This window comes from Leptonotus elevatus, chromosome 5 (genome assembly GCF_054856555.1).
Source record: "Leptonotus elevatus isolate MCC_2025b chromosome 5, RoL_Lele_1.0, whole genome shotgun sequence".
Classification (NCBI taxonomy): domain Eukaryota; kingdom Metazoa; phylum Chordata; class Actinopteri; order Syngnathiformes; family Syngnathidae; genus Leptonotus; species Leptonotus elevatus.
This window is the reverse complement of record NC_141243.1, coordinates 5016962-5034368: the sequence shown is the minus strand read 5'-3', so window position 1 is coordinate 5034368 and position 17407 is coordinate 5016962. Positions and strand designations below refer to the sequence as shown.

General features: G+C 40.2%; 2 protein-coding genes across 6 annotated transcripts in view; both read right to left on the bottom strand.

Annotated features, from left to right (window-relative positions):
- bmp1a (bone morphogenetic protein 1a) overlaps positions 1–85 on the bottom strand; it is a 41721-nt gene extending 41636 nt beyond the window's left edge. The window contains exon 1 of the mRNA XM_086075695.1: positions 24–85. The gene's annotated coding sequence lies outside the window, so the exon portion shown is untranslated. The remainder of the gene's footprint in view (positions 1–23) is intronic.
- On the bottom strand, positions 7–16058 carry kansl3 (KAT8 regulatory NSL complex subunit 3). 5 transcript variants are annotated; one of them, XM_086075696.1, is made up of 23 exons: positions 15863–16058; positions 15386–15416; positions 14202–14476; positions 13886–14056; positions 13712–13802; positions 12229–12414; positions 12012–12140; positions 11813–11929; positions 11633–11731; positions 9969–10040; positions 9802–9876; positions 9550–9707; positions 9402–9465; positions 9084–9272; positions 8304–8457; positions 7920–7997; positions 7244–7417; positions 6234–6321; positions 5870–5997; positions 5550–5656; positions 3405–3609; positions 2617–2732; positions 7–1175 (listed from the first exon to the last, which is right to left on the bottom strand). In XM_086075696.1, the coding sequence occupies exons 2-23, from the start codon at positions 15389–15391 to the stop codon at positions 1173–1175; spliced, it is 2685 nt and encodes an 894-aa protein (XP_085931822.1). In that variant the 5' UTR covers positions 15392–15416; positions 15863–16058; the 3' UTR covers positions 7–1172. The 5 variants fall into 5 exon arrangements, with proteins under 5 accessions (XP_085931822.1, XP_085931823.1, XP_085931824.1 ...); XM_086075697.1 differs by lacking the exon at positions 15386–15416; XM_086075698.1 differs by lacking the exon at positions 7920–7997 and having other exon boundaries at positions 15386–16057.
- Positions 16059–17407: the final 1349 nt, after the last annotated feature.

The following is a 17407-nucleotide window of genomic DNA, read 5'->3' as shown; positions in this document are numbered from 1 at the left end:
CTAAGGTTGTTATGTACTTTTACCTCTTTTTGGGCATTTTTATTTCGCGTGCACGAGAAAAACGTGGAACATCAACGTGTACGGGTACGTTCGCTCGGACTCAAACAACAACAAACAGGGTTGAGGGGCGTGTCTTTACCGCCACCTATCGGCAATATAGAACATTGGCAGACAAACAGTTGGAACAAATTAGGTACATAATACACAGAAAAACAGTATTAGGGTCTCCACCAGGTCAACAAAACCACACCTGGACTTGAAACAGCCGGCTGGACACCATAACATGAAACCCTAAATGTGTATTGAAACCTTGATTTGAAACCCTAACCCAAACTCACCCTTACTTGTCACCCTGACTGTATATCAATCAATCATGACTATATCAATCAATCAATAAATCTATCCATCCATCCATCCATCCGTTTTGGAGATACAGTATTTGCTTTGTAACCCACAGCACATTCATCAATACAGTATACTGTTGTGTGTAGGCCTGTATAGGATTAACTACAACAGAAAACAAAGATGCTTTCAGTAATAGAGAGGCTCGAGACGCAACTGCCAGCAGGTTTGCCAGCAGCGACAAACAAAGCGTGCCTTATATAAGAAGGAAAGGCACACAATCTTCCTGGCCTTATCTGCGTGCAGAATTTAAGACAGGATGTCTGCTCAGATGAGTGGGCTGTATTTACACTGCTGCTGTAAACACGCCACTTGAGCATTAGATTAGGCTTTCGAGGGAGCTTGAGGGGAAAAACACACGGGATGGTCGAAGAAAAATGGCAAATATTAAGACAAATTGGGGAGGGAATTAGGATGTTTACTGAACAGCAAAAAAAAAAGGTGTACTTTAGGGACAAAGTATTTTAAATATAATCAGCATTAAAGAAATGAACCTAACAAGTGTGTCTTTGGAATGTTGTTCACTAGACACAAATGCTCCTGCAGTGCTATCACATGAAACAAAACAAAAAACAAAAAAAATTAGTTTAAACCACATCTGTAAATGTCAGTCTTTAATTGTGATCGGGATTAAGATTTCAATCTGCCACTTGTACAGTGATGATGTTTCTGGAATCTTAAGTGAAGCTAGAAGTGTACGCCATATGCAAATGACAGCTTGCAAGAGCACTGCAGCAGGGGCCCCTCAAGTTCTCTGGTCCCATGTTGGATTACTGCAAGAAAAGCACAACAGAGACATGGATTTAAATAAATCACTTATGATCCAACAATACTGTGGACGATTTCACATTTTGATTTTATTTTTGAAGCAATCAAAAAGTAGTATTTTGGCACCTATTGTTTACTACGGTACTACTTTTTTTTTTTTTTTTTTTAAAGTCCCTCTAAAGTTTTATTTGTATTTAGAAATGGATGATGAATCAAATGTTCTCCATTCATTCATGCTTATTGTGGTAACATTTTGCAAAACAATGCCATTTTTTTGGTATTCACACTATTCAAATAGCTTCCGAGGTGCAGCATCCAATTTAGATGAGCTCAGATAAGATTTAGCTGAAGCCATTATTTCACTACTCACAATTATTCCCTCCCCCACGTCCCAATTGCACGCAGTGAGACAATGAAAAGGGGCTGACAACATTAGCACATTAGCACTTATCAGGATGTTCTGTAGCACACATTTTCCCTTTATTGGCTGTGAAAAATAGCAACTCTTTCACATCATCATTTGTGGAGGCCCACATTTTGCAATTGTCTATATTCACTCATCCCTCAAACCCTTTTCTACAGCACTTGACCTCATTAGAGTCAGATGACTTTTGCTGCATTCGAGGATGGTCGGAAGTTGGATATATCCGTGTTGGTTTTCCCCAGTTCCGACCTGAAGGCGTTCGAGGCGAAAGTAAACAACCAAAATGGCGGATAGTGATAAATTGTTTTTATTTTGGTCCTCAAAACTCATTTTGACCTCCTGCAAACTTGCCTTCTCACAATTTTGCTTCATTTATTGTTTTTTATCTTATTTCATAAGCATTGCATACAGTTCAGTATTTCACCGTATAACTTCATGCAGGGAGATAGCGGCATACTGTCACGTACGTTGTGTTATGTCAAATATTTATGAATGAAGAAAGCCGTCTAGTTTTATACTCGAGGAAATTGTGTTTTACCATTCACAGTCTGTTCCTGTGTTCAAATTCACGAGACTGGGTCCACGGAAGGCCGAAATTGTCGGCTGCATGACGTCACTCCATATGTAAATCAGTCATAAGTCCGTGCGTGCTGTAGAGTCGCGTCGGGAGTGACGTTATGCAGCCGACAATTTCGGCCTTCCGAGGACCCAGCCTTGTGACTTTGGACACAGGCTGTGTTTCCAAAGGGGTCGCCATTGTAGAGTGACGTCAATTGTGGTCCGTCGGTGAAGTCGGGGTACTATTTTTTTTCCTGACTTCGCAAGTGGAATTTCTGAGTTCATTCCGAGGCATACACTACCTGGTTTGAACTCGGAAAAGTCCGACTTCCGACCATCCTCGACTGCAGCATTTGGGTCAAAGATGGGTACACACCTGGTCTGGTTGCCAACCAATTGCAGGACAAACGACCACTCACATTCACACCAATGGACAATTTAGTCTCTCAACAACGGAGACGCACCTGAGACTCACTGTTCCGAGCAGGTGTCACCTCACCCGCTTGGCTGAGCGATCCCGCTCTGCTTGCAGGCTGAGCTCCCCGAAGCATCACTGTTATGGACGTGGGGGCTTTCTGCCCTAATGACAACACACAATAAAATAGGCTCAGCACTAAATGCAATATAAATGCAACCGTGCCAATAACAGGACATGAATGGCCTTGCTGCTCCATGCAAGTCAAACTGGTAGCTTGACCAAAAATGAAAGTAAAGCAAATGTATCAGGTTAAGTTTAGGGTGATGGCAAATGGAGTTGAAACGGAAGACAAAGGAGGGAAAAAACGGAAGCATTTAACAGCCAGTATGATTCCAGTTTTTATTGCAACAGGGACAGAGGTTGTGTCATGTCAATACATGTCAGCATTTGTTGCATGTTACATGCGGGTGGACTGAATGGAGCGTTTACAAAAAACAGTATGGCATGATGAGACAAATAAAAATAAAATGACAGCTTCAACACAAAAGCCAGTCTTTCAGACGCCCCCCCCAAAAAAATACAAAATAAAATAGATGACCAACTTGAGACAATTATTTTCAAACAGCTTCAAACTATCTTCCTAAACAAACGCTGTAAAGTGAAAACTTTTTTTTTTTTTTCCTCAAATTGACTTCTTGAAACGTGTCAGTGCAAATTGTATTGTACTGCTCAGACTGTCCCCCAGATGCTGTCTTGGTCATCAGAGCTGCCCATTTTACACAAGCATCCCTGCCGGTCAGCGTGGCCGTCGCCCTTTGGCAGTTCGAGACATACCGGCGGTCTGGTTGGTGATGTGGGCCAAGCCTGGCAAACTGCTGGCAAGCTTGGCCAGTCCGCCATTTGTGAGCAGGTGATGGATGGCGTTGGTTTTGGCCACGCCCCCCACGGTGACCACAGGGACTGCACGGAGCAGAGTGCTGCTATTGGTGGTGGTGGAGATGGCGCTCAGGACCTGACCATGCGGCTTGCCACAGAACGCCTGCAGGAAAAGTCCACAATATTGAAAATTATGTCATTTTTAGGGACACATACTGTCTAAAAAGTAAAGCACATTTGTTGAGTATAGTTCATTATTTAACTTTTAAGCACAACAGTTTATTCTAAAAAGTTTATTACCTACACTTTTTAATGATCTTTTATGTACAATACATTTTAATATACGGAAGAGGATTAGGGCCAGTGAAGAGAAAACAAAAAAGGTCGGCAGGATTCTCACTTAAGTCTCAGGATTCTCATGACATTAAAGTGAGAATTCTGACTTTAAATGAGAATTTGCACTTTAAATCTCACAATTCTGACTTTAAAGTGAGAATTCTGACTTTGTGACGTAGAGTAAGTAAGTCAGAATTCTGAAACTTAGGCCTTGTAGCAATCTCTAAAATCTGAATTCTGTGATTAAAGTCACAATTCTGACTTGAAAGTGAAAATTCTCACTTTAATTCTGAGAATAAAGCGAAAATTCTCACTTTAAAGTCAGAATGCTGAGAAGAAAGTCAGAATCCTGCCAAACTTTTTTTCCCTCTTCACTGGCCCTAATCCTCTTCAATATTAATAGAATAATTTGAGTACAGTATTTTTTATTTTCTTGTAGTGTTCCCTCGCTATAACGCGGTTCACTTTTTGCAGTCTCACTTTTTCTCCGATTTTTTTAGTGCAGTTTTGCATGCATTTATTTCCACAGTAATGTCCCTTTTTAACTATAAAGATTTCATAAAATTTTATGAAGGTTTGAACATTGAGAATGTTTAAACAAGAGAGAAATGTGACAACATGTAAATGCCTCGATGAGAAAAGTGTACAAACTGTGTGGTGCTTAAAACATTTATAATGAATGTAAAACATAAAGCTAACTACTTTGCTGATTTCATTTATTGCGGGTATTTTTTGGAACCTAACTCCAGCGGAAAACGAGGGAAAACTGTATTTAAGTGCAGTGATAATGTTCTCACCGTGCATAATGTTCAGTATCAGTAACTTTTTCAAGTTGACATATTATAGGAACAAACCCCTGGTTACTATGTGACTTCGAGTTTTATGTTGTTCATTATGGTGGTACTTTTTTTACTTTTAGGTCAACTTTCTTTTGATGGTACTTGGTGTAAAATGGAGATGATCTTGCAGTCTTTACTGCTTGTCTATAATTTCCCTACTAATCTCCTTTGCTTCCTCTGGTCAATATTTAGCGTGTTTGTTGTCATCAAACAGCACAGTGATTACTTCTCAACCTCTAAATAGGCAGAATTAAGTTTTTTTCCCTTCCTGTCTAGGTCTGTTTTATGAGTTTTATAAAATTCTGCTGAACCACAACTCAAAAGCAATGTCTGCTTTTCATTGGGTAAGTTTTTAAACAAACTTTTCATCGAATCAATTCAATATGCGACCGAATCGATTTTTAAACATCAATTTCTTTATGGGAATATTCAACAAAACATCTTACTTAGGGTTAGGATTTGCACATTAAGCATGGAAGAATGTTATATTAATATTTTATTTCAGTGCTGTTCAAACATGAAACTGCAACCTGAATTTTCAGAAAAATAAATACATTTTCATACAAATCTTACAGTGTACAAGTTTACTGATTAGTATTTTCTAAATTTGAGTTAAAAATAAATAAATGCAATAATCAATTTATAGATTCATATCGGGATTAATCTGTTATCGAATCGTGACACAAATCGAATTGCCAGGTACACCCCTAATTGTTTTGAAGGAATACTCACAATTTTGTCCACATGTGTACCTATTACACAACCCTTTCAGAGGTAATTTTCCCGTCAGGTAGCATCCCAGTAGCGTGTAACATAACAGCGAAAACCCTTACACTAATAAATGCAAGCGTTTGGTGGGCCGAATTAAAGAAGCAAGCAGGCCATACGTGGCTCACAGGCCTCACACGTTGCCCATTTGCTGTCATACCTGTGTGCTCCCAGCGCAGGCTTCCGCAGAGGGCAAGCTAGGTGCTTTGGTGACGATCTCCTGAAGACTGAAACTTAAGCCTTGGAGCAAACTGCTGGCGGAAGGTGCTGCACACACACAAACACAAATGTCGTTATCCATCAATAAAAACTATCCCCGTGGATTTGGGGGCATCCTCAAAATGGGCGGACATACACGCAACACGTGTCCAAAGGGGTAAATTCAGATCATGTGTGCAAAAGGTGATCGATGACATTCGTTTTTAAAAATGTTCTCACACGCAGACCGATGTCATTCCAAGATAAGATAAGAAAAGATACCTTGGGCAGAGGCTGGTGCTTGCGCCTGGAGTGGTGCGGACGACCCTGACGCCATGCAAGGCTGCATGCTGTTGAAGGAGCTGGAGCCTGCGGACAGGGCACCAGATACCTCTGAGAGACTAGCAGACCTGCAGTGACACACATAACCACCAGTCCACTCAAGAGCCACCTCAGAAAGTGCTCTGTGGTCAAAACCCTCCGTGTTTTCTTCATAGTGCGCAACAGTCAGTCTGCACCAAACGTACTTTTTTTTTGTTTTGGAGGGCGGGTCTGACTCGGTGGGAATGGGTCATGGTTGTGTGGTTATGGGTTAAGTTCTCTACTGGTTATTATGAAACATGTACAGCTGGGCAGACTAGCTTACCGCTGGCCCGTGAGAAGTCCAGAGAGCTCCACGGCTCCGGCCACAGTTTGCCCCATTGTCACTGCGAGAGGCTTTCCAGCAACACCCACTGCATAAAGACAACATCCAATGTCAAAATTCGATTAGTTCGGATGCACACTTACACAGCCCATCATTCACAAGCACTTATGTGCGGGGAAAAAAGATGATCAAATTATCCAATTTCACTTAATCGGTCCAAAAATGAGCTAATCACGTGGTATTTTATTTGATTTTTTTTAATCTTTCTTAATGTCAGACAAGTATTGTGACAGGAGAAACCATTACATGGTCTTCCACTAGATGGCACAAAGTACACTTCAGCTTTGTATTCACTTGTTGCTACGCATACAAAAGATTTCACCAGATTTCACACACAGTAAATTTGTGAGAAAACTGAGCCAACACCATTTTGGTAAACATGTTTTGTGACATAAAAAAAGAAAAGAAAAGAAAAATACAGCCAGGGTACGCCCACAGAAGGGGTTCATGTGTTGCGAACTGTACTACTTGGCTGTAGTTGCAAGTGATGCAACTGGTTAAAAAATAAAATAAAATTGCCACCAGGTTACTAAATTGTCAATCAATGCCAATAGTGTTTGGTGCACTATATATATATATATATATATATATATATATATATATATATATATATATATATATATATATATATATATATATATATATATATATATATATATATATATATATATATATATATATATATATATATATATATATATATATATATATATATATATATATATATATATATATATATATATATATATATATATATATAAATAAAATAAATACAAATCAAGACAGAATTGCTTGTCAACAGACGTCAACAGCAAAATAATATTATATTACTATTATAAAATTGATAATTGAAAAAAAAAAATACTCAGGAAGCAGAATCAAACACCCAGAGCCAGTGGAAAATGTTGGGGAAAGTGTATATACATTATATAGGTCGTGTTAATTTGTACCTTCCTGTACAGCTGGGTTGATGGTGGCCCCACTCGACTCGCTTTGGGAAACGAGCGTGACCTTGATCTTGGCCCGCTTCGGGGCTTTATTCGGGGTGGGGCTCGGCGTTAGCCGTCTCTTGCCGCGAGCTCTCAGCTCGTCCCGGTCCAACGCCTCCATCTGATCACTTGTCACTACAGAACAAGACACGGTGGCTTTGTGAAGGCGTTTTAAAATTCAAAAGTCAACAGAATGCCTACGACTAAATCAAAACCAAATTTACAAAGCACTATATGGACATTTTTTTTTTTAATTTAAACTGTTGGGGAAGGCAAGAGTGTTGAGATATAAAAATCACACGTGGTATTTTTAGTACAATATAAACTTTTTTTTAAAGGATATTGCATCATAATTTGGAATAATTATACACTTTATACTGTATGTATCATGAACAAACATGTATTGTTCAAATAGATGAGAATAAATTAATTCTGATGAGAGGGAATATTAAAAAGGCTAGTGATGATCTGAGGCACGCGGTAGCGAATTCCCTGACATACCATCTTAAAGAGTTGACTTTCCCTGACATATTTTCTTGTCTGTGTGTAAACAGGGGGGCTCTATGAGGGCAGTGGATGCCAAGGAGAAGAGGGGGAAATAGAGTGGACAGAGAAAAGAGGAAGGATAGCCACTTACCAAAAATACAAGGAGGAGTACCAGAAGGAATGTTTTTCCTCACAAGCATGTTTTGTTTCATAAAAGCAGCAAACTGAGCTGTGAATGAATTGGGAAAAGGTGAGGAAGGAGGCCAGACAGGAAGGTTGAAGAAAAGGAGACACAAGAGTATTTCAGTCACGTTCCATCTTGCCCCATCAAGATGTTGTGACGCGAGGAATATTAATCTAAAGAGTCATGAATTTATTGTTCTTTGCTTTCCGTTTCCTCAGCTATGTCATACGCATTTTTCCCCCCAAACGTCTACCCAAAGTCGTAAGTCTCTGTTAAAAACTCTTTCATGTGAGAGCAGAACCTCTACGCGTGTGTGACAATGTGCTGATCCACTGCAGTCTCTCTTCTAACCTTGAGCCTGCTTGTGTGACAGCACTGTGCCCGAGCGTTGCATGTGGGTCTTTAGGAGCTGCGTGGCTGTAATCAGACTGGACTTCTGCGCTGGGGACAGACCAGTCTTGAGTTTGGGGCTTGAAGTGGGACTGCTGCAGACACTGGACAAATCCTGTCGGACACATGTGGGAGGACATTTACTGTCAGGTGTTTCTTCACATAATCAAGCTTTACTGTCAGATCTGTGACTTTCACAGTGTATTGCTTTAAAAAGGTGGAATTTGAGTGATTTGATTAACTCATTCACTCCCAGCCATTCACTGAAGCAACCCCCTTCGCTCCCGGCTGTTTTACTGGATTTTGACTTCTTGGTTTCTTATACTCTGTTTTTGTAATAACTACTAATGCTTCAAGCATTCCCTTCAGTTCTGAGGCTGCATCAAAGTATTCTGTATGCATTAGCATAAAAAAAAAGAAGAAGATAAATACGTCTTTGGGAGCACGGTGATATTTAAACTAGAGCGTATTTATGCATTTTTGGGAGCAAATGAGTTAAATGTTGCAGTGCTACGTCTTCAATAAAATTAACATGGATGTTTTGGAAATTTGGGAGGAAGTTGAGGTGAGACTCCCAAAAAACCTCAGAACCAATTCCGTAATATTTTCTTAAATGCAGGAGCATCTAGAAAAAAGGTCACTGTACGGGCAGTGAGGAAGAACTTTTTGAGCTTTTCTGAAAATTCCCACCACAAATAACCCTTGGATATACGCTCATGCCTCAAGCTGTCACCAACTGACCTCTGAACCTGACGGAGAGATGGGGAGTCTGAGCGCGGGGGAGGAAGGCCGTCCTCTCTCCATGTCAAAAGGGAACTCTCGTCGAGGCCTCCTTTTCTTCTCGATGTCAAGGTCCCTCGTTTCCCCTGAGCCGTGACTGTGGCTCTCTGCCCGTGTGAGGACACCAGACAGGAAGTCTGCAATCTCATCCTGCAGATCAGTCAAACAACGGCAACAATTTAAAAAAATTAAATAAAAAAAAATAAAGTGCCAATTTGGGTTGACATGGCTCTGGAAAGCACAAACAGAAAAGTAGAGAAATAGATTTCAAGCACCAACCTGAACGCAGCGGTCAACCATCGTCTGCGTCAGTCCGTCTGACTTCATTTTTGCAGAACTGATTCTGTCCAGAGAAAATTGATTGCACTGACTCCAATGACTTCATATGTAAATACATTGGGAGGACATTATGTCAGACGTGACTCACCTGACGTTATCGTCAGCTCCTCCCACCACCACCATACTGTTGTCAGTCCTCAGTTTCTCTCGGAACTCCTCCATTCCTTCGACGGTGCACTGGAGAGCGTTCTGACCAACCACGAACAACACTGGCGTCTTCATGTCCAGCAGCGGGTCATCCACATCCTGCGAGTCACACACACACACACACACACACACACGTCATATCAAGTATTGACTACAAGCAATGATGAGGAAAAACAAAAAAACATGAGCTCACCCCTCTTGGACCGTTGATCGTAAGCAGAGGGAAGCCGAGACAAACGACGGCGGTCAGGTACTCCATAAGGGAAACCTATCGAGTGGTCACCATTAAATCAGCTGACCAGGCCTCCGTCAACCCACAAAAGAAAAACACTAGAACTTTAGAAATATGGGAAACCTTACGTGACAAGCTATGAGCGCTCCAGCATTCCAACCAACCAAGATGATGGGTTTGTGGGGGAAGTGCCTGCGAACCTGTAAGTTTGAGATGCACAGTCAAACCTCTGGAGGGATTTGGGAATTCAACATGTTGGCATCACAGCAATGTCTGAACGAGGGTATTGTAATGTGTTGTTTTTTTTTGCAACAGCAAACAGACAGCTTTGATGCAGGCTCTGACATGAAGAGGTGGCTTAAAGCAATGGTAGTTACCAAAGAAAAAAAAGAAAACGGCCAGCAGGTAGCAGCAGAGTATAAGAGATCAACCAGGGCCAAGCTCTTTTTGCCAGTGTTTTCAACAGGAATGTGAATAATGATGAAACGTATATTCTAATGCTAATTGCTGCAAAACAACTACAGATGCAAATATACTTTTGTTCCTGATGATATAAAAGACTAATCTTTCTTTTGGTAGGTTCCATGTTTTTTTTTTTTATACCAATAGAACACAATATTCAGTGGGCCTTGCAATATCAGTCAAAATCCAGTAAAACAGCCGGGAGCGAAGGCAGTTGCTTCAGTGAAAATGGCTGGGAGTGAATGATTTAATCACATTCAAATCAACATTGTACTGTAGTAGAACTCAATTTTCAACCTAAAAAATACGCTGTCCACTTGTTTACATATCGCTTCATGAAACTTGAAAAGATGAAGTGATGAAGCCACACAAGTTTTTGCGTTATTGTTGGAATCTGACTTGTGATTTATGTATATGCCACACTTGTTTGGAATAGATTTGTAAAGTTGTCATTTGTACTGTAAATCAAAGTGTTAAGTCAATTTACACTGTCTTTCACATTAATTTATAATTCATTTGCATTTATTTTAGCGTAAGAATAACTTGTAAGATCAAAACATTTATGCATAAAAATTCTGAGATTTATTGTAAATACAGATTTATTGCTTGTGTTTGTTAAAAATAAGTGGGAAGATATGGGGGGGGTCTCATATTAAAATCACAATATTGAGGGTGGGGGTGGATTTTATATTTCATCATCCCTTGTCTGAATTGCTGAGGAGCTACAATTATTTGAGCAATTTATTTTTACATTAAAAAAACATGAGGTGGGATTATGCAGCCCAAATTCAGGTGAATCTCAAATTATTGTATTATGGTAGAAAGTTATTTTAGTCATAATGCACAGCGTTAACATGACAATTTTATTTGAGTGTGTCGCAAATCAACTTTAAATTGAAGTACCCTTTTATTGAGATGTACCTGTAAATGTTGCACTATCTTTACATTTCTTTAAGTATCTCACAGGTTGCCAAGGTAACTACGGGAAAAAGGCAATTTTCTGCTAAATCAATCATTCAACGCATGTAATGTGTGAGGTGAAGCAATTTATAAGATCTTACCATTGCAATAAAGATGAAAGAGTTGTGGCAGTTCTCAACAATTCTTTTTTTAAACATTTAGGAATTATTTGACATTTTCCCCAATGATTTTGAACAATATTTAACCGTTATTTATCAAGGTAAAGTAATCAAGAACAGATTCTCCTGGCTGCAGACCAGAGGTAAGAGTTCAAAAAACTGTGTACAGTATAAGAAAAATACCATAGATAATACTGACAGCAGCACAAATAAGCGGGGAAAAAACAGACAAAAACAACAATGCCCTTTACCTCAATGACCTTTGCTCGAACGGTTCCCAGCATGTGCTCCAGACATTGGGTAATGCTAATATTGCCGCCACTGCTGACATGGGTGTGTATGGGGATGACCTGACACGCAGAAAAGGCTGTTAGCAGCACTGTTTTTGAAAAACATGAGCAGAAATGAGAGTCAGAATATGCACTTGAAACCTTGCCAAAACAGGAGAGCTGCGACTGCCAGAATCTCATCCGTCGTGATGTCGACACGGCCGGATTGGTCGGGCTTGACGGTGCTATTAGGATGAGTGGTGATCCGGGGAGCTTGCACTGAAACATTGAACACAAGCACTTTACTTTTTTCCCCCCTACCATAATGCACTAAACTATATTTTATAGCGTTGACTTGTACCGGTTTGTTTTGAGACAGAACTCCAACAGCGGGATCCCACGGACGCTTCAGCAGCAGCGAGAGCGCCTCGGCACTGGGAGAACCCGTCTTCGATGCCGGAAGCAACATTCTGTCGATCAGCGACGGCAACTTTGCGGACAAAAACGAAAATGGCACGTCATCGCAAATCCCATAGCAAGCGAGCGGTGGTGCCATGCGTCGTGCGACCGGAAGCAACCTTGCTTTTGAGAGTCTGTAGAACATCCAAGTAGGCCGCCAGCATGGCGAGATTCAGCGATTCAATCAGAGTGGTGTGCAACCACTGCGTCAGCTTGGTCTCCCAGTTCACGCTGGCTAAGGCATGCCGCACCTTCCTGGCGCATTTGTCCACTGCGATCCTGCGCAATATTGGCTCATTGGATGCCTTTTGGGGGGGAATGGATCACACGCATACAGAGTTCAACATCAATGAGTACGGTAGATCCTATTAGAAACAATTTTTTTTTTGTTGTGTCTAGTCTAGTCAAAAGAAACAACATGCAATCGGGAGAGTCAGCCTCCCCCCACGCAGTGCTCTCGTCATTCACCAGATGCATTCAAGAGTTTTGATCGTCCCTTTAGGAACGCTACAGAGGCTTAACTTGCTTTCTTTATAGGCGTTTCACATTGCTCGGGAGAGAGCTAGCCGCCATTTTACGTCACTACGCACTGAATGCGTTGCGACGTAAATAATAATGGCGGCGTACGTCCAAGTTAAGTTTCTACAAAATTTATTAAAATTAAAAATAATCTCATAGTTATGTTAGTAACAACCAAATAAATAATATAGAGCAAACGTGTTATTACAGTCAGGGTTCCTTTTAAATGATATTGTCAGAACTGTTGTTGTTTTTTATCTGAGCAAAATTAAGATTTTTAGGGGTATAGGAAAACGTGTCTAAAATATTGTGTTACAATTTACAACAAATATTACAAAAGCAGATGGATGAATAACAAACTCGTAAATTATTATAAACCGATTTTTAAAACTTATTCTTGTTCCTTGGCTTTCAACTCAGCAGGAGAATCTGGCTGCAGTTATTTTTTTTTTAGTTTTGAATTGTTTTATGTTTGATTAGTATTTATGTACTACGCTTTGCCTCATCTTTTTTTGGGTAAGTCCTCTATGAAGTAGGAAGTTGTGATAGGAGTAGATATTTAAATATATATATATATTTATTTAATACACATCGATATGAGCAACAGTTTTTTTATTGTAATTAATTGCATGACTTCAATAGTTAACTCACGATTAACCACAAATGTTAAATCTGTTCTAAATGTACAATATTTTTTTCTAGGTTTTCATACTCTTGTTAACAAAAGTGGAAACAAATTTTAAACTCATAGGAATAGTTCAAATGAATTTTTGACGTCTATAGCCGTCAATGGCAGTGAATGAGTTAATACGATGCAGTACCGTCCTACATGACTTCAGACTCTGAAGCGACAACACATTTTTATCAACATATTTTGTAAATGTCACAAATTCAGGTGTACCTAATGTAGTGTCTGGTGAGTGTTTTATTCCAAACAGAACCCACAATAAGTCTAAAGTGTCACTAAACGATGAAGACATTATGTCACTAGCTTTAAAACACACAGTACAGTATCTGTTTGAAATACATTGAGTTCTGTCTTGTCTTGGATGACATCAAGAGGAAAAAACAGGCATAACTTACATTTTCATTGGCCAAGCGGGCTAATCTTTCAGCCTGAAGTGCTTTTAGGACTTTATTGAACAGTTTGGTCTGAGGGACAGACCACATAGTCCTAAAAGAACAATGAGAAAAGTCATAAACGCACACTTGGTCGAGGCTTTTTATATGCTTACTTGCTCCATACGGTTGTCTTACTTGTTGATATGCTCCTCCCAGTCATCAGGCGGAGAGGGACTCTCCGCAACAGTGCGAGCAAACAGGACATGCCGCTCGCACTCCTTCATCACACTCTGAGCTTTGTGGTTATCGTACAGAGGAACTGCCGTGGGCGTGACCGTCTCCACATCGATTACAGCTTCGGACTCTCTGCAATACAAGACACAATCGATCACAAGTGCAAGTTTTCCACAGCCTTTGTGGACATTGTTTAAGGAATTAGGGATGAGGCTATTAAATGCTTTCTCATTCGATTATTCAAATGATTATTCAGATTGAATTTGATGTTGCTCACGGAGAGACTTCTGGCTGGCGCCGAGGTGTGACAAACAGCGTTCTTGTGGGCCGTGCGCTGCTGGCGTCCGGGTGAGCGTTCCACGGTTTGGCGTAGCTGTGGTCGAGACACACCAAGTCCAGCTCCCGATCGTGTGCCGACAGCTGGAAGAGCAAGGACGTCCCCATCTTCCTTGCTGAAATCTGGTAGTCCTTATCCCCGCCGCGATGCATCCTCCTCCTGGGTCCAAACGGACCCTGGGGAGGCCTCCACAATCTCTTGGGCTTGACGCACAGCTAAAGGAAAGTGACAAAGCATAAAACACATTATGTCCTCGGTTTATGGGAGTTCCAACATGTGCTGTTTTGAGGTGCAAGAAAGGCGTCTTGCATCACAAAGTCACGCTCCGGTACTTCCAAACTAGGGCTTGGCAATTCATCAATTTCATCACTTGCGTAAGGTTGCAAATGGGTGGAAAATTCCCCAACAATTCAGGTACATCACCATAGGAAGTTTTGAGGAATTTTTGCCATATTTTAAATTGGAGACTTTCAAGGGATTAAACTGTGAATTGAGGGTTGATTTAATGGGAAGGTATCATACTCAAGTATAAATATAAACATTTTGTTTTGTCATAAGAAGCCATGAATGCTTTATAGCTATCCCTCGTGGCATTGCACACCATCTGTGTTTGTAGAGTTCATTTTCTATGCAAATTAGCTCAGTTCCCAAATTTGAAAATTAACTACCGGTAGTTCAAAATTCACATTTAACTAAGCGCACCGTTTCAAAAATGAAGTTGTAAAAATGTTCATAGCATTGAACTTTGGATCATTGTAATTTGATTTGGCTACAATAACAACCTGCCTGGTTTGTATGATAGTCACAGGCAAAAGTAATTGTCTATGTAATTCATTCAGTATGTATGCGAGACTTTTGTCTGACACTTTATTAAATCTAAGCTAAGTTACTTATTTACATTATCATGTATTATGGTATGGTCTTATATTTTACAACAAAAAAAGCCAAGGCACTGCTGTACATGGGAAGGTGCATATAGTCAAATTTACATTAATGTGAGAGCTAAAAAAAATAAAAATAAAAACGTCATCCCTTACCTACAAAACAAACCCTCATTATCATTACAGTAAATGCATCATTAGGAAGGAAGGTAATTAGTAGTAATTTATCATTAGCGTACTTACCATCATTTATCTGTGAACGTGACGCCGTTGTCTGTGCATTCATAAATAGCTCAATATTAAAAGGCTACAATAGTAGCTATGTATGACGCTGCTCCGCGCTATTATATTTAGCTGCTATGTATCTTATTTTTCCTCTACCGTGAAGAAACAGATGTCTATGGAGAACTCTAGCACGTTTTGATCAAAAATCCATCTTCAGAAGCTTTGCAGGTGCTTTGTCTTCTCTGAGCACCACCCATGACCCGAACAAATACAACGCCATTCTAATTAGGAGTTTTAGTGAACTTGAACGTACAAACGATGTACATGACAAGGCACTACGTAATCAGACGGCTTGCTCTATGTCGCTAAACAGTCACGAACCGCCATAAGGGCTCACTCTTGGAAAAGTGAGCGACTGTTGTGGGTGGGCTGGCCTAGCATGCTAAAGTTAGCATAGCTAGCTAAAAGCTAAGAGAAGCAGTTTACGTCGCTCACCTTTGCCTCTACCGATCCATTTATGGTCGCAATGGTTCAAAGTCTTCTTACGTGCTCAACTAACGCGAACGTGTACATATTTAGGCGTAACTAATATTCGTTACATAAACGACACAAGCAGTACGCGTAAGATTGCTTTCTTTTATGTTGTCGGGGGTGTTGCCATGAACAGACGTCGCAGTCCCCCTCCCTGTAGGGTTGGTGTGAAAACCACGTTAGCTAACTAGGCTGCTTTCCGAGGGAACTGGCAACCCGGGTTATGGCGCGTTCAAGGCGAACGCAAAACGGGGGCTGGATTTCAATCTAAAATGGAGTGGAGTTTGCTCTCTGATCTGAATGTATGACTGGATAGCCGATATGCCTTTTGAAGCCGTGAGGCCGCCATATTGCTCCTCCCAAGAAACGTTTCTCGGCATACGATTATATACATTTACAGTATCGAAATTGGAGAACATTTGAGACAGTACTTAGTAGAAAGAAATAGCGTGATTTATGATGTTTTAAATGTGTTAAACATAAACAAGAGAACTTCAGACAATTTACAAAAATTGGAGAACATTTGAGACAGTACTTAGTAGAAAGAAATAGCGTGATTTATGATGTTTTACATTTGTTAAACATAAACAAGAGAACCTCAGACATTTTACAACTTGCCTTAAATACATGTATAAATCATATGCTTAATAATGTTTGCTGGAGGAAACTTTTTTTTTAACTTAAGAATTATAATTCAACAAAATATGCCTCTGCCAAATCTCTTATTGGGGTCTAAGGAACTGAGCGATACAAGAAAAAGGGGGTCTTCAAAGCAGCACATACTGTCCACTTGTTATTAATTTTTTTACTTATAAAATTTTACAGTATAGTTTATACAGTAGTCTGCTCGCGAGAAGGGAAGAGCAAGATGGCCGCCCGGTCGCTTTAACGATTAGCAAGGGCGTGTATGGGCTATCGGCTATTCAATCATATATTCGGATCAGTGAGTTTGCTCGCTAGCCCCTCCAAATAAAATTTACACTAGCAACCAGCTCAAAATGTTGTACCACGTTTGATTTTTTATTTATTTTTTAACAGACAGATAGCCAAGTAATTGGTAAATGGGGTGCTAAAAAAAAAATCTCATTCGAATTGTATTATTTAAATTATATTAATTAAAAATAAATATTTTTACTGTGAAAAACAATCACATTAACAATTGCATGGACCACAGTAGCCTGTTGTCCTGTTATGAAGGTGTCGTATCCCCTCGCCATTGCGACCTGCGTTATGGCACCCACCGCTCGCCACAAGCAATAAATTGAGAAGACCAACTTCTGTGGAGTGCTGGACAGGCTCACTTGAATCAATGCTTCTTGTACACGAGAGCAGGAAGAATCAAACGTACCTTTCTGATGACAGATGAGATGCAGGTCGACGAAGCGGTTCATGCGATTACCGTACCTGGACGTTCTCGGGTTTGAAAGTTCCAACGTTTGCTTGGCGGAGCAGTGGTAACCATGATCACGGGATGTGCTGTTCGAGGGTGAGAAGCTGAGGATTCTTGCT